Raw genomic sequence first — 27,430 nt, 5'->3', positions numbered from 1 at the left:
GTATCTCCCTTGCTCCTCCAGCCCCCTCTTAGCAGAAGGATAGATACCATGAAACCAGGTTTGTTTGGTGGCTTGTATTGGGGAAGCAAGAACCACTCTGTACCCGGGGAAAACAGTTCTCTGATTCTGACCCAGTTTTGTGAGTCTAAGGTTGTGGAAACAAATCTTTGCAGGAGAGAGCTAAAGATCCAGTAAGTCTCTGACTGAGTTGTAGTTTGAAATCTTAGAAGAAGAAACCTTGTCTTCTTCCTAAATCAACTACCCTTCAGCTGCTCCAGCCTGGGCACGATTTGCAGGAGCTTGTTTTTCTTGAAGTGTGTGCACCTGTGGATATTAATTATAGATGAGAAGATCCCGTTTACTCATAGGGGAGGCTTGCTGGAATGGAGTAAAAGCTGGTCACAGTCACACCACCTCCTGCTTGATGCAAATGCTCGAGCTCCACTAGATGGTACTGCAGAGTCACCAGTGACTGGAGCTTTTCTACTACAGAGGTTCGTTCCCCTGTCACTCACTACTATTCTGTATAGATGACTGAGGTCGGAGCCATTGAAGGGAATGCTTTGGATAGTATGACCACAATCTCCTTTAACTTATTTCCCATTCACCAGGAATATATGAATGTTGGTAAATGTCAAAAGGAATTTATTACAATAGGAGGGTAATAATACCCTGATTCCTCAAATAGGGTCCCATGGTCAACAATCATTTCAACTTCCATTTGCCTCCTTAGGATACAAGAAAAATATTAGTTGTGCAGGCTTACAAAACAATTGATCAAGTCAAAATACGATCCCTGGAAGATGAACATTTATTGAGTGTACATTAAAAAAAATCAAAGTTGGGAGATTAAAGAGCTTAGATTATGTAAATTTGATTAGGATACCAAAACCCCTCAAGCCATAAAGAAATAGAGAATGTCAGAATTAGAAGGGTCCCGCTGTATATGAGAAGAGAGGAGACGGACTTTCATTTTCTAACCAACTGGCTTGAGAATAGCCATTCTCAACTCCTCTTGGAATCCATCCCTGCAAATCATGAGTTCCTTGGGTTGTTATGGGCACTGATCATCAAGCTCTGGCATTGTAGGACTGACCTTGAGCAAGGAGAAAGTCCACAGTTCCCAGGTGGCCTTCGGAAGCTGCCATCATCAGGGGAGTACGGCCCTGCTTGTCCGCCATGTTGACATCAGCTCCATGGGTGAGTAAAAGATCAACAATCTGCAGGTGCAGAGAAGCAGGGACCCATCAGCCAGGAAGCGCTGCTGAGCAGACACACGCACGCCCTCCCCCACAGTGTGAGAACTCCCTGCTAGTCACCTCTAAAGAAACTTTCCACTGCAAGAACCCCCTGCGTGGTCTAGTACCATGGGATTCGATCTCTGACTGTCTCAGGGACAGCCAAATGAGAAGAACTCAACTCTAAACGTCTGACTCAGCCACTCAGTAAAAAAGAATTCAAGATAACAAAGGCCAAGATGTAGACTAAACAACCCCATGATGGAAGTGCCAACACCTATGTCAGTGCCATTTTACTGGCCTCCAGGGGTTGCAAACCTGCCTGCAGTGAATATTTACAACTGAACAGAATACAGTAAATACAGAATACAGCCTCTGATAACTCTTTAGCACTGTTTGGCTCCTAGGACTTTTTTCCTACTTAAACATTTTCAAAGATTATAATCAATATACTTTTTTTTTTCCATCCTAAATATATAAATTAGCGTTTATCCAGAATCCAAACATCTGGAAAGATCACATAACTAGAATTTACAAATACCACATTTTCTTTTTGCAAGTCTGAGGCACACCTGCTGTAAGTGGTTAGCAGGGATCTGTTGAGGTTTGAACCTTCCAGAGACCCTGGTGATGTTGTGAAGTGTGAGAAGGAGGTCGCTGCACCACCAGGCCAAAAGTAGCTAGTCCTTCTATATGATACAGATCATCGGGAATGATCTGTATTATATAGAATGTATGAATGTTAATTTTCTGATGTATTCTCAATTAACCAGAATATTAATAACAGAGGCCCAAGTCTTCAAACCCAGTGACTGCCGGATAACCCAAATTTTGTGATTTTTTTTGCTCTCTGCTTGAGAAGTTCCCACCCAGGAATGTAAACTGATACAGCCACCATGGAGAACAGTATGGAGGTTCCTTAAAAAACTAAAAATAGAACTACCATATGACCCAGCAATCCCAGTACTGGGCATATACCCTGAGAAAACCATAATACAAAAAGAGTCATGTACCAAAATGTTCACTGCAGCTCTATTTACAATAGCCAGGACATGGAAGCAACCTAAGTGTCCATCAACAGATGAATGGATAAAGATGATGTGGCACATATATACAATGGAATATTACTCAGACATAAAAAGAAACGAAATTGAGTTATTTGTAGTGAGGTGGATGGACCCAGAGTCTGTCATACAGAGTGAAGTAAGTCAGAAAGAGAAAAACAAATACTGTATGCTAACACATATATATGGAATCTAAGGAAAAAGAAAAAAAAAGGTCATGAAGAACCTAGGGGTAAGATGGGAATAAAGACACAGACCTACTAGAGCATGGACTTGAGGATATGGGGAGGGGGAAGGGTAAGCTGTGACAAAGTGAGAGAGTGGCATGGACATATATACACTACCAAACGTAAAATAGATAGCTAGTGGGAAGCAGCCGCATAGCACAGGGAGATCAGCTAGGTCGTTTGTGACCACCTAGAGGGGTGGGATAGGGAGGGTGGGAGGGAGGGAGATGCAAGAGGGAGGAGATATGGGGATATATGTATATGTATAACCGATTCACTTTGTTATAAAGCAGAAACTAACACACCATTGTAAAGCAATTATACTCCAATAAAGATGTTAAAAAAAAAAAAAAGTTCCCACCCAGAACTCACCCCTGCCTGGGGCACTGGAAGTAGCTACATGCTTACCTGCCAGTGGCCTTGGCGAACGGTGCTGAATAAGGGTACTGCCCCTCGGCGGTTTGGCTGGGCCACTGCTGCCCCCTGTTCCAGGAGTAGACGACACACCTCCAGTTTGCCCCTTCCGGCTGCAGCTGTCAGGGCTAAGGGCAGAGAGCACAGAATGAGCACAGGGGGTCTTGCCTTCTCCAGCCCTCTAGGGTAAGCAGGGCAGCACACCTCTGTTTGATGAATGTAATTGCTACTTTATCTCCAAGAATGATGATTTTGGCTACTTCTGCCATGAAGGAAATTTTCAAAGAAAAATAAAAGGGCTTACATATATGGAGACAATTATAATAATTTTATTGAAAAAATCACCTTTGAGCAAACTTACTTGGTTTCATGTTTCCTACCCAGACTATCTTCTCTGCTTTTAATCCCTCTCTTTTTTGGTACCTCGTCCCAGCTACAAACCTTTTACTGGTATGTGCATGGGTAAGAATGCAGAGAGAAGGGTCTTTGCAGACTACGGTCTTTTAGAGTTAGCTAGGAACCACCTCTGGCCAATTTCTACTCCTGGGCCCTTAAACTCAGAGAACCAGTCAGAAATTGCAGTCTTAATTTTGTTGATTTCTTAAATGACAGTTTCCTGGATTGCTTTTAAGGGAGTATTTACAATAAAAATATATTAAAAAATGTAAAAAAAAAAAAGAAATTGCAGTCTAAGAGCCTTGGGCCAGTTTTCTTTTTTTTCATCAGTTGGGACAGAAGTTTCTAGTACATGGGTGACCATTTTCATAGGAGGGTCAAAACTGTTCAAAGTAATAGTCTTAAAGATGAGAGGAGTGTGACAAAGGCTCTTTTCTTCTGAATACAGGATAATGGAGTCACAGATAAAGCACAGCTATAGTGAGGATAAAGGACACACAGCAGGAAGAAACATAAACATTCTTCCTTCTGTGCTACTGTCCATTGTTTATGATCTCTGATACACAGGATTCTAAGAGTGCTTATTTCATCCTTTTGAGTACTGTTTCAATAGCAGTAAGAGGAATTTGTCAATATACTTTCTACTAAGTTCATATTTGAACAAATATGTATTTGTTTCTTAACCAGGGATCTCAAATGTGTACACTCAGTGTTTTAAATGGATGAAGGTAGGGAAGATGGTAAACACTGTTAGAAAATGGCAGGAGTTATGCTTTTAAAGAAAGAGTATGGAGACCTTTTTCCCCACACAGACTTGAAAAACAGATGTGGTAGTCAGCAGGTCCTTCCTTCGCTGTGGCCACCTACTCCAGTGACAAACCAGAGGAAGATAGTACATGGCAGGTGCAGATATTTCAGTTTGCAAATGTTGGTATCTAATCAGGGAAGCAACTGAAAATCAGATCAAATGGTCACTTGTGATTTTTTTCATTTAAGTGCAAATTAAGGCATTTTGTCTTTGAGCTTGGCCAAATTTACCCACAACTGACTCATATGCAAAACTAAAACTACCTGTAATTTCCACTGATATAAACCTTCAAAGTAATCTTTTCCTTCTTCAAGGATAGAAAGGGCTTATGAAGGAAAATGTGGCAATTTTAGAAGATCTTAAACTAGATGTATCTAGGCCTTGTCTTATGTGTATTTTTCATTTTATTTTTTGGAACTCTTAACATAGGCATTTCCATCCTGTTCTCACAGAAGGGCAGAGGCTTCATCCTATCTGAGGTGAGGGTCATTTCCAAGTTCCGAATGGATAAGTTACAAGTATTGATGGGTGTGATTGTTTACTTGACCGAGAAGTTTGTCTCTTGTTCTTTAAATCAAAGTGATTTTCCCTCTTTTCCAAGTTCACATTTCTAATAGTTCAGGGAAAAGAAAAAAACAACTTTAGTTCTTGGGTCAGAACACAAGAGTAGCTTAAGAATTTGACTGGCAATCATCACATTGTATACATTAAACTTACACAATGTTGTATGTCAATTATATCTCAGTCAAGCTGGGGAAAAAGAAAGAACTTGACTGGATTAGACACTTGTTAGGAACCATAAGAATCACCTCGTTGGTACATAAAACAAAGGGTTTGGAAAATTTCTAACTCTCCCAAGTTTAAAGTAGCTACCAGGGGGCAGGGATGCAGCAAGCCTCCCTTTCAATGTCTTGTGTATGGCGTGGGGTGTGTGTGTGTGTGTGTGTGTGTGTGTGTGTGTGTGCGCGCAAATACATTCTTTTTCACGCAAGAATTTATAGCACTCTGGAGAAAATACAGACAGTATTTCAGAATCAAGCCTCTCGTCAATGATGCTAGTTCACAGAACACAGATAAAAATTCACAAGCAGTGCCCATCCTGAAAGCTAAACTTATATACTGTCTGCTCTAACCTGGAGTCATGTTGCTGGGGGCTGGCCCATCTCAACCCACTGGACAACATGTTTATATGAGAGGGAATGTTCCATTTGGCCTTTTTCTTTGTTGTATCATCTCTGTTACTTAGGTTATGATGTAATTTGGCAGGAATCTCCAGCTGATATCTGGACATGGTCATTAACACAGCTGGCCAACTTCATCTCAGAACAACACAACTATGGAAAATTGGATCTGTACTTTTCAAAATCCAAGAGCAAGGAGTTGCTTTGGCTGGATTTTATATAGTTCTTATCAAAAACCGTTAAAACTTTTTGAAAGTGAGACGAATAAGGCAAAGCCAGTTCTGTAAAACAACAAACTGATTCTTAGAGCAAACGTTAACAGTTTGGAGCCAAATCTCTCTTCCTAAGAGACCAGTAACAGAATTCGTTCCCTAGCGTGTCAGCATCTGATGAGATTATCTGAAATAAATGGTCCTTTTTCAAAGGGAAACAGCTAAGGAGCTTGAAGAAACAGATAGGATACAGCTCAGAGTTGATCAAATAGCCAAAGTCGGCTTCGCTGGGATGCTGATGCTAAATAGAATGCAGAGAAGCAAATGGTTCTCTTATCTCTTCTCAACCTTGACAGTGTACAGCACAGACAGGTCATGGAAGACCGATGGGATGGAGGTGGGTGGGGAAGACATATACTGATCACTGCTATCCAAAACAACATTAATTAGTTAAACATTTATAGAGCTATTTTGTCAGATACTGTCGGCTCTCAAGGAACTCAGGGTTGAATAAGGATAACAGACAAACAAATACATTACTATACAGTGTGATAAGCACAACAGAGATAAGTCCACGGGGGTTGTCTGGAGGTGGCACAGAGGAAGAAGCGTCTGAGAAGGTCTCCAGGAAGAGATGACAATCTAAACCAGATGCTGAAAGAGAAATAGGAGACTTATAGGCAACGACAACAGGGAGGCATTCTAGGCACAGGGAGAGCACGTATAAAGGCACTGAGGTGGGGAACGGCACGTTTACTCCTACTGGAGGAGACAGGCAACAGATGATGCTAGAGATCATGACACGTCTTTTTATGCTACCTTTTTTTTTTTTGGCCGCATCACACAGCATGTGGGATCTTAGTTCCCCGACCAGGGATCGAACCTGGGCCCCCTGCATTGGGAGCGTGGAGTCGTAGCCACTGCCCCACCAGGGAAGTCCCTTTTGATGCTACATTAATGTTACAGGTGGTCAATGAAGGGTGGTAAGCAGGAAAGTGACATGGACAGATTGTGGATTAGAGAGATCACTCTGGCTGAAGTCTGGGAGATAAATCACAAAAGGGTGAGGCCAGAGACAAGATCAGCTAGGAAGTGGTTGCAATAATCTAGACAAAAGATGATGAAGGCATGAATTAATGGTATCTTGTTTATTTTCTGAATTTTCGCTACTTTTGGGCCATGGATGGCTCAGCCTCTCCAGAGTTGCTAGAAGCTTTTAATGCTGGTTCTGTTCTATAGCTGTAAGACAAAGGAGAGGAGGGATTGGTGAATCTTGTCATCTTAATTGCCTTCCTTCTGTGTTGGAATACAGATTTCTGTGTTCCATAAGAAATCTGTGAAAACCCTGCAGAATGGGAGGGGGTCAGCCAGACGGTGAAAGCTCGATGTAGGAAGGTGCTCTTTGGAAGGACAAAAAGGCCATAAAAGGAGGGCGAAGACAACCAGGATATTCCAGTGACCGGCTTTTAGAAAATCTGATATGTAAAAATTACATCTCAATAAATATTTCACTATATGCTAAGATATATTTCATTGATTCTAAGATGTACTTTCTTCCCTCTGCATTTTTAACATCTCAAAGTCAGGTTGCATCTTATAATCGATGTGATAATAAAGAACTGTGTCAGTTTTATAGGCAGAGGGTTTTTCTTTCTGGTTTTTTTTTGGAATGGCACATAAAATAATGGTTATATAGTTTCTTATAGTTACTGGTGTTTTGGATTTAATAGAGTAAATGATACAAATTGTTGGAAACATCATTACCATCATATTTTCCCTAAGTAAAAACTGGGTTGTTTAGGCCAGGGTTGCAGATACGAGACCCTAACCAGCTGGCTGCAGGTCACAGACCTTCATTCTCTATGCAAGGGAAACCTGTATAAGATTTTGCCATTGGAGGAAACATCACAATTCAATGAGTCATTATAAATTTTAAATGATTATGTGCTGTAAGTTAAAAAGAAACGTGTACTTGGTAAGTCCATCACTATAGACAGAAAAGCAACTCAGAGTCTACTCTACACTAGTGGTGAGTTGTAGGGACATTTTTTAACATAGCAAAGATATTATTTCCCAGAAATTTTTCTGAAGTCAAATAACTTTTTATAGCTCTATAAATTATATTACAAATGTATTTCATTCTAACTCATTTAAATAACGTCTTATGTTCATAATGCTGAAATTAATTCATATAAATATAAAATTAAACACAACACAATTCTGACTACAAGCAAACTGACATGAAACTTTGATTTTTTTTACAATCTTGAGATACGGTATGTATGTAAGAAAATTAATGTAACAAACTTTATTGCACACTTTAAAGCAGGAAATCTTTTAAAAGTCCTGAGGCTGTAAAGTTTTATTCTAATAAGAAATTCATACCAATACAAATAAGTCTTCCACTTAGTTCACACCCTTCTTCAACATTTTTAAGGAATTCTTTCAAGGACAGCACTAGGACGTGTGTGATATTCATCACTATGACTGTTAGTCTTGTAATTGCTGTCCACTAACGCCATCGGGCCACTACTTTTTGTTGCGCCCCCCAGTTAGGGTTAGGGTTGCACGCGGGTGGCCTGGCAACAGGAGACTCTGGGAGGGACGGAGGGGCTGTGCCGGGGAGGCTGTGCTGACGGGATGTAAACCATCACGTCTCTCCTGCAGCTCCAGGTCTCAGGATGCACACTCCACAACTGCTGGCGACCTGGCCAGCCCCTTCCCCTCAGTCTGTCCTCTGGCTTCCCTCAGGGTGGGGCCCCAGAGACAGCAGCTGTTGCCAGCTGCACATTTTCCTTTAATCTGTCATGGGCTCTTAAGCTGCAGCTGCCCGGCATCTGCTCCCTTTGGCTCTGACAGAGGGAGGGATTGTTTGAGAAGCAAATTCCTGAGCTCTGGACCATTCTACACGATGTTAAAGAAGCCATGAAACCTATACAAGATTACTGCCATGTGTGGAAACATCACAGTTCAATAGGTAATTATACATTTTAAGTGAATTCAAGCATCTTCTCATTTTTAATAACATTCTGACCCTAACCAAAGCATACCCCCTTCTTGTTTAGTAAAATGCTCTCCCTAAAATCGGCCATCTCAATGTTGGTCTACTTATCCTGGCAAACACGACACATATCTGTGGTGACTCTACAGTTTTTACTGCCCTGGTTTCATAAACACATAAAAGGTTACTAATGTTTTTCCAGATGTTCCAGTTTAGACTTGGGGGAAAGACAACAATCATTTCCTGCAAAGGCCACAAGGAAGAGGCTTCTGTTTGTGGAGTAAGTACCAAGCAATACAGAAATGGCTTTGCCGCGGATCGTGAGAGACTACGCAGGGCTGTGCCCTACAGGGGGGACCTTCATTTTGCATCCTGATAGCAACTGTACTCATGACGTATCAGTTTAACCATGTCAGGACCACTCCGCCATGCTAACACTTGGTTCAGTAAGCCAGAGGTGTCGATAAAAATTTAACTTCTTGGTTTATAGCTACAGGAGAAATATTTATTCCTAACTGCTATAAGGATCACAGGGAAAAAAAGTTGACAACTCTTTTCTGCTATGGTTTGGCACATTGTAAGGAAACTTCCAGTCTTTTGAAATATTTGGAAACAAGAGCGGGGGAAGGTTTGTCTGAAAGAAGACTCTGGGGCTAATGGCATGGAGCACCCAAAGGGAAAGAGGATTGAAAGGAGGAAACTTGTGACTTTTCCTTTGGCTGAATCAGTCTCCAACACAATAGCCGTAAGACAGAGACGGCCACCTTTGGTCTGGCAGAGAAAAAAATCAGGGTGTGAGATGCAGAGAATATCTCCACACAGACATGACACGTTCACAGAGAAGAGAGAGATGTCCACAGGAGGTACCTGTCTCTCCCCAGAGACTGTCAAAGCTGTTGATCTGTGCTCGTTCCACCTCTTCCTCATCTTTTTCTGGAAGATCAAGTAGGTAGGAGACAATCTGAAACAAGAAGCTGTGTCAGCTCAAAGGTCAGGTGGAAAACTATACTACTGATACTAGCCTGTGAGGTTTGGAAGATAACCCGGATACCCAAGGGTCACGCTCTCTCTTGCACACAAAAGGAATCAGAACTGACTGTCCTCACCTAAAAACCCAAAGCTGCCATGATGAGCATTTGTTCTACCAGGTACAGTTTACATGTTTCCCTTGAACACAATTAACTTACATAGCATGTGACTTTTAAAAATCACATATTTAACACATTTGAGTTAAAAAAGCAAACCCTCGTCCTCCTAATAAAAATGCTACCAAGAAATAAACAGGAAAAAAATCAATAAACAAAACCCAGAAAATAAATATGGAGAAAACTGAGGGCCTGTAGTTTTTCAGAGTGGAGCTATTATCTTCTTTTTTCCTCTTGGAATTACAAGGACTGTTTGCGGATAATAAAAGGAGAACGGCTGCTAACCACAAAGGAAAGTGACAGCTCTGTTTCCAGGAATTTCACTGTAGAGAGAGCTAAAAAACCTTCTACAGATAATAAAAATTCCAATTTTACTTAATATTCCCTTGGTGATACGTCACGTCAGCTGATGGGGTAGCTGTGTCACTGAAGCATCTCAAGCTTCAGTCGGCGAGCCAACTTGTACTGGCCCATGAAAGCGGACTGTTAAATTTTCGGAATTTTGCAAGCCAGTCAGTAAACAAAGATGTTTATTAAAAATTAAACAACAATTAAAGAAATTAAATTAAAAAAGGTTAAAATATCAAATGTTATAACTTCTTAATTATTTAATTATATTTTACTATTACCTATGCTCTTCAGGTTATTTATATTTGCTGTATCTGTATGGTGGAAATTCTATATAATGGTGTGCTCCTGGGCATCTCTTTGAAACCTTGTGTTCGGTGACGTCACATTGGCAGCTTGAAATCAGCCATGGTGGGGGTACTTACACCCTGGAAACTGGCAAACTTTGTAAGTGAGGATTTGATTTACTGCTAAAGCTAAAAGGGGATCCAGTTTAATGAATATAATTTGTATGAGGATGGGAAGTAATTTAACAGTAGATCGCACATCAGATTTAATGACAAAATTATTGGAAAAAGAGCAAATAGGGGTGCAACTTCATTTATCAAACCATGGTTGAGTTGTAACCACAGGTTGGGTACGGATATACGTTTAGCAAAAATCAACAAAAGCATTCAATTAAGAGTATTACACAATTCATTATTTGTAAACTGTGTGCAACATTTTTTTAAATATCAGTAAAATTTATAATAAATTTAAGTCTGTATGTACACACACACACACACACACACACACACACACTTCTGTTCCACTCCACTCCCCTCCCCAGAGCTGGCTGTTACACATTTCCTAGAACACTACCAATTCCACATATTTTGCCACTGTATCATTACTTTCATTAATAAATAAATTAGCAAAAATACCATCTGCACAGTGTTGAACAGTTTACATCTCATATCAACCTTGTAAAAAACAATTTATTAGCCTCGCTTTACTGGTGGGAAACTAAGGTTCTAAGAGATTAGGTATATTGCCCAAGGTCCAGAGCTAATGAGTAGGAAAGCTGGGCCTCAAACCTGGTCCTTCTGAGATTCCAACTGTTGTGCCCTTTCCATTCCACTCTGCCTACCCATGTGAACACAGGTCAAAAAATAATCCTCCTGAGCCTAGTGTCATTGTCTGTTAAATAGGGGTGGAAAGATGGGGAGGAATCAGATTAGATAATTCCCGAGGTCCTTTCCAACATAATTCTAGGTACCCTGGAATCTCCCTACTCCTCAGATCAATGACCAAAAACCTAATTCACATTAATTAGGCTAACAAATTTCTTTTTAAAATTTATTTTTGGCTGCGTTGGGTCTTTGTTGCTGTGCGCGGGCTTTCTCTAGTTGCAGCGAGCGGGGGCTTCTCTTCGTTGCGGTGTGCGGGCTTTTCATTGAGGTGGCTTCTCTTGTTGCGGAGCACAGGCTCCAGGCGCGTGGGCTTCAGTAGTTGCAGCACGCGGGCTCAGTAGTTGTGGCTCGCAGGCTCTAGAGCGCAGGCTCAGTAGCTGTGGCACACGGGCTTAGTTGCTCCGCGGCATGTGGGATCTTCCCGGACCAGGGCTTGAACCCGTGTTCCCCGCACTGGCAGGTGGATTCCTAACCACTGCGCCACCAGGGAAGCCCTAGGCTGGCAATTTTATAATAATGCAACCCCTTTTTCCTGGTTTCCTAGGTCCTTCAATACATAGCTTGAAAAAACCCCCCAAACCTTATCCGCTTTCTTACCTCAGTATAACCCATGCTGGCTGCAGCAATGAGGGCCTGCTGGATGGCATGGCTCTTCTTAAACACCCCTTGCTGCTGGCCCGCCATTGTCCAGTCACACTGAATCAAAAACTTGACAACCTCCAGATGACCTCGGAGTGCAGCGTGGACCAAGGCACACTGCCCATTCTTATCCAAGTGATCCACCTACGGGAGGGGACAGAGAAACCTATGTGAAAAAGACTGTGGCTGTATTCCCAATCTAGTCACATCAGCCCACTGCACAGGTCGGGACTACTAAGATTCATCCTCTCGTATTCCTTGGACCAATCCCTGAGAAAATTTAGAAGATACTCTCCTACTCAGGCTAGATCTTCACTGAGCTACAACTCTGGTAGATGCCCCTCTGGGGAGAACCTCTTTGCATAACGTCAGGCTTTTGTTTCACATCAAAAGAAACCAAAAAAAAAAAAAAAAAAAAACCCAAAAACAAAACACCAAAACTCCCAGCTCCAGCTTCGTTTTCCTGAGGTACACTCTCCCTTGTCCTCAAATAGTTCTTTTTAGACCCAAATTTGAAAGACTTGTAAGCTGCGTTGGCACAAAAAACTGTCTTTGAAATCATGAAAGGGAAGAAAAAAATTTTGAAGCTCAATTTGGTCTTCCAAAGAAGCAAAACATCTCATATCATGACTCACACATTTGACCACTATGCTTTGGCAAAGGCCACTGCTCTCTACCAGTGGGAGGGCAGAATCTCAACAATCTGGCCAAAATGGCTAGAGGTACTTGGAACTTAATGCTAGACTATGTTCCAACAGCAGTTTTTACAGTTGCAGTGCTGGTTACAAGTGTAGGCTGAAAGAGAAGGCTGACTAAGGTCAATGTACCAGAAGGTCCCCAGCTACAAGTCTCAATAGATGAACAGCCTTTTCTGGCAGGTGGGCAGGTTTTTTTCCAGTGGTAGTTAGAGCACTTGAAGCCTAAGTTCTGTATCTGGTTCTCTCCAGCTTTAGTTTCACCTGGCCATCCATATAACAAATGTTTACTGAATGCCTACCATGTACAAGGTACACGATAGGATAAAAAGGTAAATAAGAGAGTAAAATATAGATTCTGCTCTCAAAGTTTTGAACAAGATAGGGGCGATGCGACCACTACAACAAAAACGTGTCCAACAAAGGTGTAATATAATAAATGTCAGACGGAAAGCAAAAGTGCAATAAAATTTCAGAGAATTTCCAGCCAGAAGCAGGAGCAGATTCAGAGGGAAAGGTGCAATGGTCTGAATGTTTGTGTTCTCCCACCATTATTCGTTGGAATTCTAACCCCTGAGGTAATTAGGAGGTGGTGCCTTTGGAAAGTGATTGGGTCATGAGGGCAGAGCCCTCATGAATGGGATTAGTATCCTTATACAGAGGCCCCAGAGAGCTTGCTTGCCCCCTTCCACCGTGTGACGACACAGCGAGAAGGCACTCTCTGTAAACCAGGAAGCTCTCACCAGACACCGAATCTGCTGGCGCCATGCTGTGGGGACTTAGCTTCCAGAGCTGTAAGAAGGAAATGTTTATAAGATACTCTGTCTATGGTATTTTATTACAGCAGCCCAAATGGACTAAGAAAAGGGCTATCTCAACTGGCTGGGATAGGAAATGATTAATTCTAGTTTTTGAAGGGTAAAATACATTAAGGGGGAGTTCAAACTACAACGTTGAGAGGGTCTCTTGGGACAAGAGCATGGATATTTTGAATGCCAGGCTAGTGATCTGAATTTTAATAAGTAATGGAGAGTCACTGAGAATTTTCATGTTCAGAACTGTATTTTTTAAAAACTAAAGGAATGAATTAAAAGAACCCTTGGCTTCTTGGGGAAATGGTTGATTCCAGGGCTGGGACAGTAATAGCAAAAGATGAGTTTGGAACATCTTGTGGTGCCAGAAAGTACAGAAGCACTCATGAAATAATGGGGGGGGGGGGGCGCTTGAAAGGACACAGGAACCAACGTGAAGAAGCTCCCAATGGCCAAATCTGGGGCAATTTGAGCAAAAAAAGAAAATACCGGCAATGAGTTATAGATCACAGAATAAAATAAATATCCAGGAACGCATAGTGCTATAAGTAAATGAACACACTGAGGAGAAGGGACAGCTCTTCCTTACAGTAGAATTCCAATTAATAAATGTAGAAGGAAGAGGGAAATAGAAAATCGCTATAATGCAAATATCATAGCAATAATTATTGCAGCAAGAGTGGACCCATCAATGGATGGATCCTAAATTAGTGGACAAAAAAATTAGTGGACAAAAAAAAGATACAAGGTATCTGCCTAGTCTGAAAGCATCTCCCTAAAAGATACTTCTTAATTCCAAATGGGAGAAACAGTGACTTCAGGTTGAGAAACCTGGAAGATACCACCTTATCCAAGTGATAGAGGTTAACATCCCCTGTAATGAGATCGCAACATCACGCACCTCCTGCAGTGCTGCATGAATAAGGGCAGAGCATCATGTCTGTGGTGTGCTTGCCAAAAACATACAAACTCAATCTAATGAAGAGAAAATATCAGACCAACTATAATTGAAGAACATTCAATTCAGTTATGCAACAAAATAACTGGCTAAATACTTAAGTGGTTTAGAGGGGTGAGAAATGAGAAATAGTTACTTTATTTGGCGGTTGGCAGTTGTTCGTGACTTTTGAGAGCAGCTTCAGTTGAATGCCAAGAGGTTGGGGTTTTTTTTCTTTTTTTAAGGATATTATTTATTAGGCACTGCATGAGACTAAAAGAGACTTCATCTCTTTTTAAAAAGGCTCGATCACTTTTAATTGTCACAATGCCCCTCTTCATCCTGTTTCTAGGTTAAACAAGTGAGGCTAAGAGAGGTCAAACGACTCGTCCAAGCCCTCAGAGAAAGCGAGTGTGAATGCAGGCTTTGACCAGGTCGTGCTTGAAGCCAAAGTTTATGATTTTAATGACTTGCCTCCTCTTTCTGTCACGGAAGCCAGACCACAAATGGTTAAGGAGTAGTAAGGAAGCAGTGGTAGCAAGTAGAGATGACTCTTAGGACAGGCTTGGTGGACATGGGTGGGAAGAGATGGGATGGTGGCTTCTGGTTAGGAGAGAGAGGGGAGTTTCTCTTTTGGGTTAGAGAAGACATTCATAGGTTGTAGAAACTGAGAAGAAAGGTAGTGTGAATTTAGAAAAAGAATGAAATGATGTGAGAGAAAGAGCAACATACTGAGATTAAAAAATATAGGTGGGGAATTCCCTGGCAGTTCAGTGGTTAGGACTCCGCACTCCCACTGCAGAGGGCATGGGTTCCATCCTTGGTCGGGAACTAAGATCCCACAAGCTGTGCAGCATTGCCGGGAAAAAAAAAAAAAAAAGAAAAAATATATATAGTGGAGGCAAGCATTCTGGAAAGGAAGGTAAACACTTCCTTCTCTGAGGCAGAAGTAAAGGTGAGTGTATGTAAGGATTAATAGAGTTTTGAGATCGAGGCACAGTGAGATTAAAATCAATCTTGGTAGTCGTAGGAGGGCAAAAAAGGTTTGATAGGGTCTTGAAAAGATCACAAATGATTTATTTATCTGCTCTGGGGAAAATAAGAGATGAATAAAATGATACCTGAGCAACAGGAAAGACCCAGCTGAGATTAGAATATGAATTCACAGCAGTAATAATAAGGCCCAATTTTCACTCTGTTTCTAGAGGTGTTCATTCAAATGACTAGGACATTACAGGTGGACCATTCCTGTGTCACAGTTAACATCTACAGCTCTGAGATTTCACTGAGGTTCCCAGGTCCCAGCTCCCAAAGGAGTCTCAGGAGACACAGTTCTTCCCTGGTAAGGACACTGGACACCTCAGAACGAGGGCATACATATTACTTATATTTCACTGCAAAACCACCAAAATCCTCAGTTTGTTTTCAGGATGGAAACAAAATACCATTGGGCTACAATGTGCCCCGGAGGCCTACACTTTTGAGACCAGCATTTTTCTTTTCACCAATATTTTCAAATTGAGTTATATCAGTGGCCTCTGAGATACTATAAAGCAAATATATTTCTGAGAAATGTTTTGAGAGAATTAAAATACACTAACAGAAACATTTCTGAGTTCCTCTGGTCAGAGAGAATCATCTTCTCCCCATACCTCTTCAGGGGTATCTTCAAGACTCTAACATGAAAGGCTTAGAGTCTAGAGGCACCATTCAGTTCAGACTTCACAGGGCCATCTCCTTGCTCCCCCACTTCTCTTTCCTCACTCTGAGCTCAGGAGAGAATTTCTTGGCTGTTAGGGACTTTTTGTGGCTGCTGATAAATGCAGTTTCCTAAGTGCCTCTCAAAAGTTTTAGAACTGTGTGCAAATTCAGCATGGAACTGGCCGTGGCAAGTGGGCAACAGTAGGATGTAATCAGAGCTAGTTCTCCCTTTGATCTGCTCCCTAATAGGATCTGATGTATTCTACCTACACTCAGGAGGTAACGCAGGAGATAAGGAAGAGTTTATAGCAGGAAGAAAGAAAAGGGAAGAAGAAAAGGCAGAGAGCCGGACAGCCACTACCTTGGCCCGTTTCTTGCACAGCAGCACGACAATGCTTAGGAAGCCTGCGGCTGCAGCATAGCCCAGAGGAGTCAGGCCGCTTTCTGAGGAGGCATCCACGTTGGCCCCAAACTCCAACAGTAGGGCCACCATTTCTGTGTAACCAAGATGACACTGGACGCATAGAATTGGAGCATTATTTAAAACCTCTGTCCGGTAATTAATGTTGGCACCTCCCAAAATCAGCAGTCGGCTGACCTAGAAATAAGTGAATAAACAGAAATAATACTCACATAAATATCAGTTATATCCTATTAGTCATCTTGTATTAAGTCCTCTGGGACCCCACAATAAGTGTCCAGAAGCATTTAGTAACGGCTTTATTTTAAAATCTTCATTTGTTCCTTTTTCAATACCTTGCCTTTGGAAAGGGATGTGAAATATCTCCTTTATATAAACTGCTCAGTAACTAAAGTCAACACCACCCATACTGTAGTGCTGTCAGAGTCTCCACTAAGTGAGCTGTCAATCAGAAAAAACCCTATCAAAACAAAGGTGGTCCAAGAATGACTTACTCCCTAGAAGCAGCAGGACTTATTCTACAGATCAGAGTCATCTTATACAAGGTGCAAGGTCAATAGGCTTGGTCTTCAACTCACAGAACAAAATGTAAAATATATCAAATTATCAGTAAAAGGTTAATAGGAGACAGTCTAAGGCAAGTCAAAGATCGATTAAATAGCTACTTAAATGTCCTCCTAGTTTTAGGTTTTCATAGTTGATTCTTTAATCTGACTGTAATTTATCACTTACCTTTATATTTGGAGTATAGAGATTTCGTAAAGATGCCAATGCCATGGAAAGACCCTCCGTGCTATAGGAGATCCAGAGACCTTGGAGGATGGAAGATGATACTCCAACTTTTTTACTCAAACCCTGAAAAAGAAATATAGAGACAATTAAATCATTAGCCCAGCTAAAAAGTACCATCAGTAGTTAAGTTAGGAGCCTCTAGGTTTGTGGTACTAACAAATGAGAATAGAGTCTTGCTCAAACAATACCCAGGCATAACAAAGCCAATCCACTGATGCAGACGAAGACTAGTCCTGTAGGAACAGGCTAACTTAAACTGTCTCTACCTTGGCAGTCTGCGGAAACAAATCTACTTAATACCTCTCTTTTCTGCTATATCTGGATATAATCCCCCTTCCCCCCAGATCTTTTCTACTAGCCTTCTTGAATCAATCTCTTAAATTCAAGTTAGTAAAGTATACACGGTAACAGAGATAATGCAGTGTGATCACTGATCTCCATCTCATTTCCGTCCTGGGCATTTGTGAAAACTGTATCTTCCAGCCTCCTTTACAGTTATGTGGGCCATGGGACTGACTCCTGGCTAATAAAATGTGGGCAGAAGTAATATGCCATGTCCAGCCTTGGCCCCAAATTCCCTGTGTGTTTCTCCACACTTTCTATTGTTCCTCTTGATTGCAGGCCAGATGATCCAATGGAGGATCCTGAGGCCCTAGGAGATTTTGGAACTACTATGTGGAAGAAGCCTGCCCAATGATCTGTACTGGACTGCAACGAAAATGAAAAATAAGCCTTTGTTAAGTCACTGAGATTTTGCAGGTTTGTTAGAGTAGCTAGCATTGCTCACCCTAACATAGCCTAAAATAATCACATCTGCTCATCCTCAGGGAAACAACATAGGTTTGATTGGCACCAGCAACAAATTTTCTCTAGTATGACTGGCCTAAGTCCCACTGTATGTACTAATGTTTGCCCTTTTACTTGGACTTCTCCAAAAGGAAGTTAGAATAAATTGTTTTTTAAAATCTCCTGCTGTGATGGCAAGATTCTCTGGCAATCTTCTTTTTCTTCTTTCTTAAGGCTGTGCAGCGTGGCTTGCAGGATCTTTGCTCCCTGACCAGGGATTGAACCTGGGGCCCCTGCAGTGGAAGTGTGGAGTCCTAACCACTGGACCGCCAGGGAATTCCCAGCAATCTTCTTACTATTCTGCCAATATCTGGGTCAAGTGAGTTAAAGCAGGAAATCCTGAGGGCTGCAAGATGTTAACAATGAAGTTTGGGAACCACAAAGTAGATCTGAGGAGGTATTTTTTAGAAAAACTTGATCTGCTCTGTTTGCTTTGTGAGAAAGTAGTCCAGTTTGATTCTTTTGTGTGTAACTGTCCAGTTTTCCCAATACCATTTATTGAAGAGGCTGTCTTTTCCCCATTGTATATTCTTGCCTCTTTTGTCATGGATTAATTGACTATATAAGTGTGGGTTCATTTTTGGGTTCTCTGTTCTGTTCCATTGATCTGTGTCTGTTTTTGTGCCGGTACCATACTGTTTTGATTACTGTAGCTTTGTAGTATAGTTTGAAACCAGGGAGCATGATACCTCCAGCTTTGTTCTTCTTTCTCAAGATTGCTTTTGTTATTCAGGGTCTTTTGCATTTCCACACAAATTTTAGAATTATTTGTTCTAATTCTGTGAAAAATGCCTTTCATGTTTTGACAGAGATTGCACTGAATCTGTAGATTGCCTTGGGTAGTATGGTCATTTGAACAATATTAATTCTTCCAATCCATGAGTATGGTATATCTTTCCATTTGTTTCTGTAGTTTTCGATTTCTTTCATCAGTGTCTTATAGTTTTCTGGGTAGAAGTGTTTTACTGCTTTAGTTAGATATATTCCTAGGTGTTTTATTTTTTTTGATGCAATTGTAAATGGGATTGTTTTCTTAAGTTCTCTGTCCAATAGTTTGTTATTAGTGTATAGAAATACAACAGGTATCTGTTTATTAATTTTGTGTCCTGCAACTTTACTGAATTAACTGATTAGTTCCAACGGTTTTTGGTAGCATCTTTAGGATTTTCTATATATAGTATCATGTCACCTGCAAACAGTGACAATTTTACATCTTCCTTTCCAATTTGGATGCCTTTTATTTCTTTACCTTCTCTGATTGTTGTGGCTAGGACTTCCAGTCTACGTTGAATAAAAGTGGTGAGAGTGGGTATCCTTGTCTTGTTCCTGATCTTAGAGGAAATGCTTTCAGCTTTTCATCACTGAGGATGATGTTGGCTATGGACTTGCCATATACGACTTTTATTATGTTGAAGTATGTTCCCTCTGTATACTCTGTTGAGACTTTTTATTATAAATCGATGTTGAATTTTGGCAGAAGCTTTTTCTGCATCTACTGAGATAATCGTATGATTTTTATCCTTCATTCTGTTAATGTGGGGTAAGATGTTGATTGATTTGCAGATATTGAACCATCCTTGCATCCCTAGGATAAATCCCACTTGATCGTGGTGTATGATCCTTTTTATATTATGTATTATTGAATTCGGGATACTAATATTTCGTTGAGAACTTTTGTATCTATGTTTATCAGTGATCTGGGCTTGTCAGTTTCTTTCTTTGCAGTGTCTTTGTCTGGTTTTGGTATCAGGGTGATGCTGGCCACACAGAATGAATTTGGAAGTGCTCCTTCCTCTTCAAGTTTTTGGAACAGTTTGAGAAGGATAGGCATTAACTCTTTAAATGTTTGGTAGAATTCACCTGTGAAGCTGTCTGGTCCTGGACTTTTGTTTGTTGGGAGTTTTTTTTTTAAAATTATTGATTCAATTTTCAATTTCATTACTGGTAATCAACTTGTTCATATTTTCTATTTCTTCCTTATTTAGTCTTGGGAGATTGTAAGTTCCTAGGAACTTATCTGTTTCTTCAGGTTGTCCGTTTTATTGGTGTACAATTGTTTGCAGTAATCTCTTATGCTCCTTTGTATTTCTGTGGTTATTTGTTATAACTTCTCTTTCATTTTTGATTTTATTTATTTGGGCCCTCTCTTTTTCTTCATGAGTCTGGCTAAACATTTATCAATTTTGTTTGTTTTTTCGAAGAAGCAGCTCTTGATTTCATTGATCTTTTCTATTTTGTCTATTCATTTATTTTTGCTCTGATCTTTAAGATTTCTTTTCTTCTACTAACTTTGGGTTTTGTTTGTTCTTTTTTTTCCCAGTTCCTTTACGTGTAAGGTTAGATTGTTTGAGATTTTTCCTGTTTCCCGAGGTAGGCTTCTATCACTACAAACTTCTCTCTTAGACTTGCTTTTGCTGCATCCCATAGACTCTGGATCATTGTGTTTCCATTTTCATTTATCTCTAGATATTTTTTGATTTCCTCTTTGATTTCCTCAGTGACTCACTGGTTGTTTAGTAGTGTGTTGTTTGGAGTTCACATGTTTGTGGTTTTTTTTTTTTTTTTTTTTTGCGGTATGTGGGCCTCTCACTGTTGTGGCCTCTCCCGTTGCGGAGCACAGGCTCCAGACACACAGGCTCAGAGGCCATGGCTCATGGGCCCAGCCACTCCACGGCATGTGGGATCCTTCCGGACCGGGGCACGAACCCGTGTCCCCTGCATCGGCAGGTGGACTCTCAACCACTGGGCCACCAGGGAAGGCCCCTTGTTTGTGTTTTTTGTAGTTTTTTTCCTTATAGTTGATTTGTACTCTCATACCACTGTGGTCAAAAAAGATGCTTGATATAATTCAATCTTCTTAAATGTATTGAGAACTGTTTGTGGAATAGCATGTGCTCTATTCTAGAGAATGTTCCATGTGCACTTGAAGAAAGTGTGTGTTCTGCTGTTTTTGGATGAAACGTTCTGTACATATCTATTAATTCCATAATTGTCATTTAAGCCCAGTGTTTCTTAGTTGATTTTCTGTCTGGATGATCTGTCCATTGATATGAGTGGGGTATTAAGTCCCCTACTATTATTATATTACTGTCAATTTCTCCCTTTATGTTTGTTAAAACTTGCTTTATGTATTTATGTGCTACTATGCATCCATATTTACAATTGTTACATATTCTTGTTGGATTGATCCCTTTACTCCTTTATCATTATGTATCATTGATCCCTTTACCCTTCTTTGCTAGTCCTTGTTTTAAAGTCTATTTTGTATAAGTAATGCCAGCCCAACTTTCTTTTTGTTTCCATTTGCATGGAATACCTTTTTCTATCCCCTTACTTTCAGTCTGTGTATCTTTGATCTGAAGTGAGTCTCTTGTAGGCAGCATATATACAGGCCTTTTTTTTTTTTTTTTTTTCAGTCCATTTAGCCACTCTATTCCTGCAGCTCTTTGGGACTCCCAAAAATAATCTCCACTGGCCTTCAAAGCCAAATGCTCTGGGGACTCATCTTCCCGGTGCAGGACACCCAGGCTGGGGAGCCCGATGAGGGACTCAGACCTCTCACTCCTTTGGGAGAACTGAAGACATGTCCACACAAAAACCTGAACACTAACACTGTAAGTGTACTAAATGCCAATGAGTTATTCACTTCAATATGTCTAATTTAATTTTTAAAAAATAAAAAGAGGAAAAAAAACCCTGTATGCTATGTTCATAGCAGCGTTATTCACAACAGCCAAAAGTGGAAACAACTGAAATGTGCAACTAGCGAATGGATAAACAAAAAGGAGTATTATTTGGCAATAAGAAGGAATCAAGTACTGATACATGCTACAACATGGATGAACCCTAAAATCATCATGTTAAGTGAAAGAAGCCAGACATAGACAACCATGGATTGCATGATTCCATTTATACTAGATGTCCAGAAGAGTCAAACTTATAGACGGTAGATTAGTGGTTGCCAGGGGTTGGGGGAAGCTCATGGGGAGTGACTTCAAATGGACACAAGGTTTATTTTTAAGGTGATGGAAATGTACTAATAGTGGTAATAATTATACAACTCTGTAAATATACCAAATATCCAGAATTACAGACACTCAACCTCATATTTTTAAGGTGATTAATGATATCATATGTAATTTTTCATGAACAAAGATAAAATAAGGGAAATTTAAAACTAATTGGAAAGAAATATGAATTGGACTATATGTCACTGCTGATTGGCAGTTCTAAGTGGCGCTGAGTCTACGCATTGAGTCTGTCTTTGCCTTTTCATGACCCTCAGCTGATAGGAAGTGAGAATTCTGGCAGTCTGAGAGAAGCTTAAGTCTATCAACAGGGAGCGTGCTGCATTTAAAGGACCCTGAAAACTGCAGCATCAGGAAAACCATGGTCCGAGTCCACATTCTTCAGCTTGCAGTCATGTCATCACCACATGCTATACACCCAAGTATTTATGGCCTGAATCACACACGGAGCCAGTCTTATCTCAGGCAACCATGTTGTCTGCAGCAACATAAGATAAAACTGTGTCAGTGACAGGAGTGTATGGTTTAAGTGTAGGTCTCTATGACAGGCTGGTGGTTGCCAGAGAGGAGGGGGTTGTGGGGAGGATGAAGTAGGTGAAGGGATCAAGAGGTACAAACGTCTGGTTATAAAATAAATAAGCCATGGGGATATAAAAAATAAATAAATGTAGGTCTCCCTGTAGTGGATAAAGTCACAGGGGATCAAATGAAACTTCATATCATTTATCTGTTTCATGTGGTATTTATTTTATGGTGCAGGGCATAAAGACAGGTATCATCTTCATTGCATCTGATCCTAGGCAGAGGGTGATGACAAATGTTCAAGCGTTTAAAGCAGTGATGCTTAATATGTAAGTTACTTTCCCGTCTAATTGAAGGATACTCATCTTACAGTTTGTAGAAGTAGCAGATACTTTTTGGTCCACTTGAAATTGGAATGAGACACCTTGCCTGTTAAAAGAGTCTCATTCTATTCCCATTAAGTAAGGTCATTTTTGGTAGAGTGATTTATTAATAAGACAATTATGATTCAAATAAAGGACTTGTCACTGTGGGTTTTACTTCTGTCCATCTGATGAAAAGGCTTCTCTAGCTGTGTACTTATATACTGGGAAGAATTTGCTAGGCTCTTGAAGTTGCCCTTAATGCCATTTTTCTCTCTGAAGAGAAGAGAACTGTTTTATCTTCAACAGTATCTCTTGGGGGAAGTCCAAGCCAGAGGACTATTTAAGATCTCTGTATTTCTCAATCTGGGAGCAGCAAAAGTGGTCTGAAGAGATTGTAGGGATTGTAGGTGGCAGATGAAATAGCAAGCTGTGGGCTAGGAAAATCAGGAAAACAAATTTCTTCCTTGACTTCCGTCCTTTGCCCCACAACTGATATCTAGACAATAAATTCCTTGAGATTAGGGGCTGTATATTTTTGGTTTGTGTATCCCTAGTACCTAGTACAATGCCTCAGTAAGCACTGAATAAACAAATGAATGCATATAAGCACAAACAGATGAATTACGTGCCCTTCTCTGGGTCCTCCACTCCAGCCATGTGGATGTTGGGACAGGGAGGCTGATGCTTGGAGTCCTTAAAAGTTTTGAAACTACTGCGAAAAACTGGGATTATAATTTGAAGAGGGAATGGGGGAAGTAGCTTAAAGGAAGGTTATAGTTGGTTCTAGACAAAGAGTTTGAAAATCACAGCACCAGGAATATTAAAATGTTCACTAAAACAATTATGAGAACACTGAGACAGTAAACTGCTCTCAGCGATTTTTTTTAGACATTGTGAAAACCTGCAACTAATGCTACAACGTGACTCTTCTCAGGAGATGGTGGGTCATATATGGAGTACACATGTGTATGTGTATATGCTTCTTACCTAAATGATTATACATGTACCTTTCCTGAAAAGCCTAGCAATCCACTAAACTGGGAGATGGCAAATGTGGCTTTCTTTCAAAGTCCTAGGGAGGAACGGGTCAGAAATTTTAGGAGATGGACCAATTTTGCAACAAACTGATTTCAGAAAGCAGGGGCCACACTGACATAACAGTAGCTTCATACACACAGTGTTAAGGAAAGCCTGATGGAAATGGAAAGAAAAACACCTCCAACTTCTTTAATTACCTTAAAAATGTGTGCTTTGAGGATGTGATGTCCCAGTTCAATTGTCTGCTGTCGGTTTAGTTTTCCCTCTTGGCGGGAAAACCAGAAGGCAAGTAATGTGTGACCACTCCTGCCAAAAAAAAAGACCCATTTTAGAAAATTTAATGCTCCATTTCTCCTTTGGGTGGACGACTGTTCAGGTCTAGCCATACCTCCAATGAAACTCTGTCTCATTCAACCAGTTTCTTAGGGAAGGGCACCTGCCATTGGGCAAATAACGGGTAGTGAACGGTTCCTAGCTTTTACCGGTCCTTTACCCAAATCACATGTGTGAATATCACAGAATGTCATTTCTAGTTGGCTTACACCCATCCCACACGTAGATGGCATTAAAAGATCCATTTTTATTTTCTGTCTCTGTCAACTCCTCTTATTTCACCCATGCTTTAAAAGTCAGGATCCTGCGTCCTCAGGATCTCAGTTTTGGTCCTAGTGTGTCTTCTGGATTTAGCTCATCCATCCTCAGCGCCTTCGCCACCACCTAAACCCTATTATCTTTTTCTCTATCTAGATGTTTCAGCTTTAGATCAATATACATCAACTGTCTACTGGATTTCTCTACCTAGAGGTCCTATAGTACCTTAAACTCAACATGTCCCCAACTGGATTAACAACCTCTTCCCCAAGTGAAGTCTTCTCTGATCAGCCTCTGCCAAGCCTCTACCCTTTCTCTCTAACACTTTCTCCCAGCCGAGAACACAGCACTCCGTCTTTGGTGCAATCATCATCGGCTGTATACGCCTTCAGTACAGTGTCTACCACACTATTACATGCTCTCTTCTCTACTAGGCTGTAGGCTTCCTGATGGCATCGTTCTCACCCCCCATCTCCTCGTCAACAGATCCCCAATCTGCTCAAGAAAGAGAAAACCCTTTTCTCTGCCTCTTCGTGTTGTCTTATCTGCCCAGGATGCTCAGTACTGCCACAGCCCTCCTGTAATCACGTGGTCAGCTGGCCTGACGACAAAGCCAACAAAAAGGCTAAGCTAAGAAACTGCTGAAAAATAGAGCCTGAGTCCTGACTGTACAGCATCAGAAGCGGCCCTAATTTTGGACTGCTTGTTATATGAAGTGATAAATTTCTTTATTGTTTAATCCATTTGAGTTGATGTTTCCTATTTCTTCCAGCTCAAAGCATACTAATAATATATGCCTTTAAGTGTGAATGTATATATGTATATGTGTATGTATGTAAGGTATGTGCATACATGCAGGATTGTGTATGTGTATTTTTATTTACATTTATGACAGGAATCCCGAGTTGTTTATACTCTCCACAGTGCCAAACATTGTGTATTGCACATAAAAATTCTCAATAAAATTTTTTTGGGGGCTTCCCTGGTGGTGCAGTGGTTAAGAATACGCCTGCCAATGCAGGAGACACAGGTTTGAGCCCTGGTCTGGGAAGATCCCACATGCCACAGAGTAACTAAGCCAGTGTACTACAAATAGTGAGCCCGTGCTCTAGAGCTCACATGCCACAACTACTGAAGCCCGCACGCCTAGAGCCTGTGCTCCGCAACAAGAGAAGCCACTGCAGTGAGAAGCCTACGCACCGCAATGAAGAGTAGCCTCCGCTCGCCGCAACTAGAGAAAGCCCGCGCACAGCAACGAAGACCCAACACAGCCAAAACTAAAACAAATAAATAAATTTATTAAAAAAAATTTTTTTTGGAAGCAAGATCAGACATTAAAGAAAGGATACTGGGTCACCTTTGGGCTGTGCCTTCTTACCACATTTGCTGTAGTCTGTAGGAACTGTGACACTTAGAACTGTCTCTCTACTCCCCAACCAGGTTAGTGTCAGCGGAGTTCTCTATGCTACTGACAACACAACTTTTACTCCTTTCACTTGAAGTGTCATAGAGGAGGAAAATCAAACTATTATCTCAGTTTCAAGCCTAATGAATTAATCAAACAGAAGGAAAAACAGCATGTGAATTTTTGTTGGTGACTCTTCACTGAGAAGAGGCCCAAATGTCTACTGGACGATTTTCTCTCATATTTAACACTGGCTACTCTGCCAGGTTTAACATTTGAAGATGTCTAATAATGAAGTCTGAAAAACAAACATATCCTTCCTTCCTTCTTCCTTTCCTTCCCCCCTTCCTCCCTCCCTTATTTTTAAGCTTCAGTAAAGAACTTGGAGAACAGAGGATGGGACAGTTCCCATCTTAGGTAGGAATCATCCTATAAAACTTTAAAAAGAATTTCTACCATGTTCTAACCTTCGGCTTCATAGAATTTCTGAATTCTAGTGGATACCAGGTCATCTTACTTGATCAGATAAGACTAACCATAAAGGAAAGAAAGTTATTTAATTGAGAGAATGTCTCAGACAACTGTATCTTGTATGGAATCATCAGTGTCATCTGAAGATATGAGCCCAGGGTTGTTTCACACTCACAAAATCTAGAAATTGCTACTGAACGTTTACATATCCCTTGAAAGCCCAGTGTAGTTGGTAGGCCATTTTAACAGAAGTTAATGAGAACCATTTCTAAAAGTTCCCTACCTCAAGTTCTCAAAGTCCTAACCAGTTATTAACAATGAAATTATTGTAGCCTCCCTGGTGTAAGAATTATTACATTAAGTGTCTCATCCATGGCTGTACATAGTGACTAGAACTCCTGAATACGATCCACCACTTATGCTTCAGGCCATTAATGAGAATCCATGCCGGTGAGAAATAAGGATAAAGCTCATGGCTGACAAGGATATGAATTGTCAGTTAGACACAGAACTGACTTGCCCTAGTGCATTTACTTTACTGCCGTGACTAGGACACCCTGGGAAGATGCTTCCATCTCTCTAGTGTGCATTTCAGCCAGCTATAGAGGACAGTGCTTGCTTTTGTTATTGTTGATCAGGCACTGAGGAGAAACAGCAAGCCATATGGGTCAAGGAAAAGATGAAGGTGACAACACTAGTTTATTTCTTTTTGGATACAAGCATATTACATTATTCGTAAAAGAATGATTCTGATCAGTTCACTGGACTCAAAGCTTATGGTGTTTAAGACACAAAAGGTAAAACAGCAATTTCCATTACATGCTGGCATTTCCATTTGTACCTTACTATTTTTTTTAACACCTTTATTGGAATATAATTGCCTTACAATGATGTGTCAGTTTCTGTTGTATAATAAAGTGAATCAGCTATACATATACATATATCCCCATTTCTCCTCCCT

At 40.7% G+C, this 27,430-nt stretch overlaps 1 protein-coding gene across 4 annotated transcripts in view; it reads right to left on the bottom strand.

Annotated features, from left to right (window-relative positions):
• TANC2 (tetratricopeptide repeat, ankyrin repeat and coiled-coil containing 2) overlaps positions 1-27,430 on the bottom strand; it is a 348,234-nt gene that overhangs the window by 18,671 nt on the left and 302,133 nt on the right. For all 4 annotated transcript variants that reach the window (XM_029212661.1, XM_029212662.1, XM_029212663.1 and 1 more), the window contains 7 exons: positions 24,200-24,308; positions 17,144-17,266; positions 16,352-16,588; positions 11,804-11,989; positions 9,409-9,502; positions 2,938-3,071; positions 1,097-1,220 (listed from right to left, as the gene is read on the bottom strand). In XM_029212661.1, the coding sequence (XP_029068494.1) occupies positions 1,097-1,220; positions 2,938-3,071; positions 9,409-9,502; positions 11,804-11,989; positions 16,352-16,588; positions 17,144-17,266; positions 24,200-24,308 (1,007 nt within the window). The remainder of the gene's footprint in view (positions 1-1,096; positions 1,221-2,937; positions 3,072-9,408; positions 9,503-11,803; positions 11,990-16,351; positions 16,589-17,143; positions 17,267-24,199; positions 24,309-27,430) is intronic.

Source organism: Monodon monoceros, unplaced genomic scaffold (assembly GCF_005190385.1).
Source record: "Monodon monoceros isolate NGI ecotype Baffin Bay Population unplaced genomic scaffold, NGI_Narwhal_1 Super_Scaffold_9, whole genome shotgun sequence".
NCBI lineage: Eukaryota > Metazoa > Chordata > Mammalia > Artiodactyla > Monodontidae > Monodon > Monodon monoceros.
The sequence above is the reverse complement of the archived record's forward strand: the minus strand, read 5'-3'. Positions and strand labels throughout refer to the sequence as shown.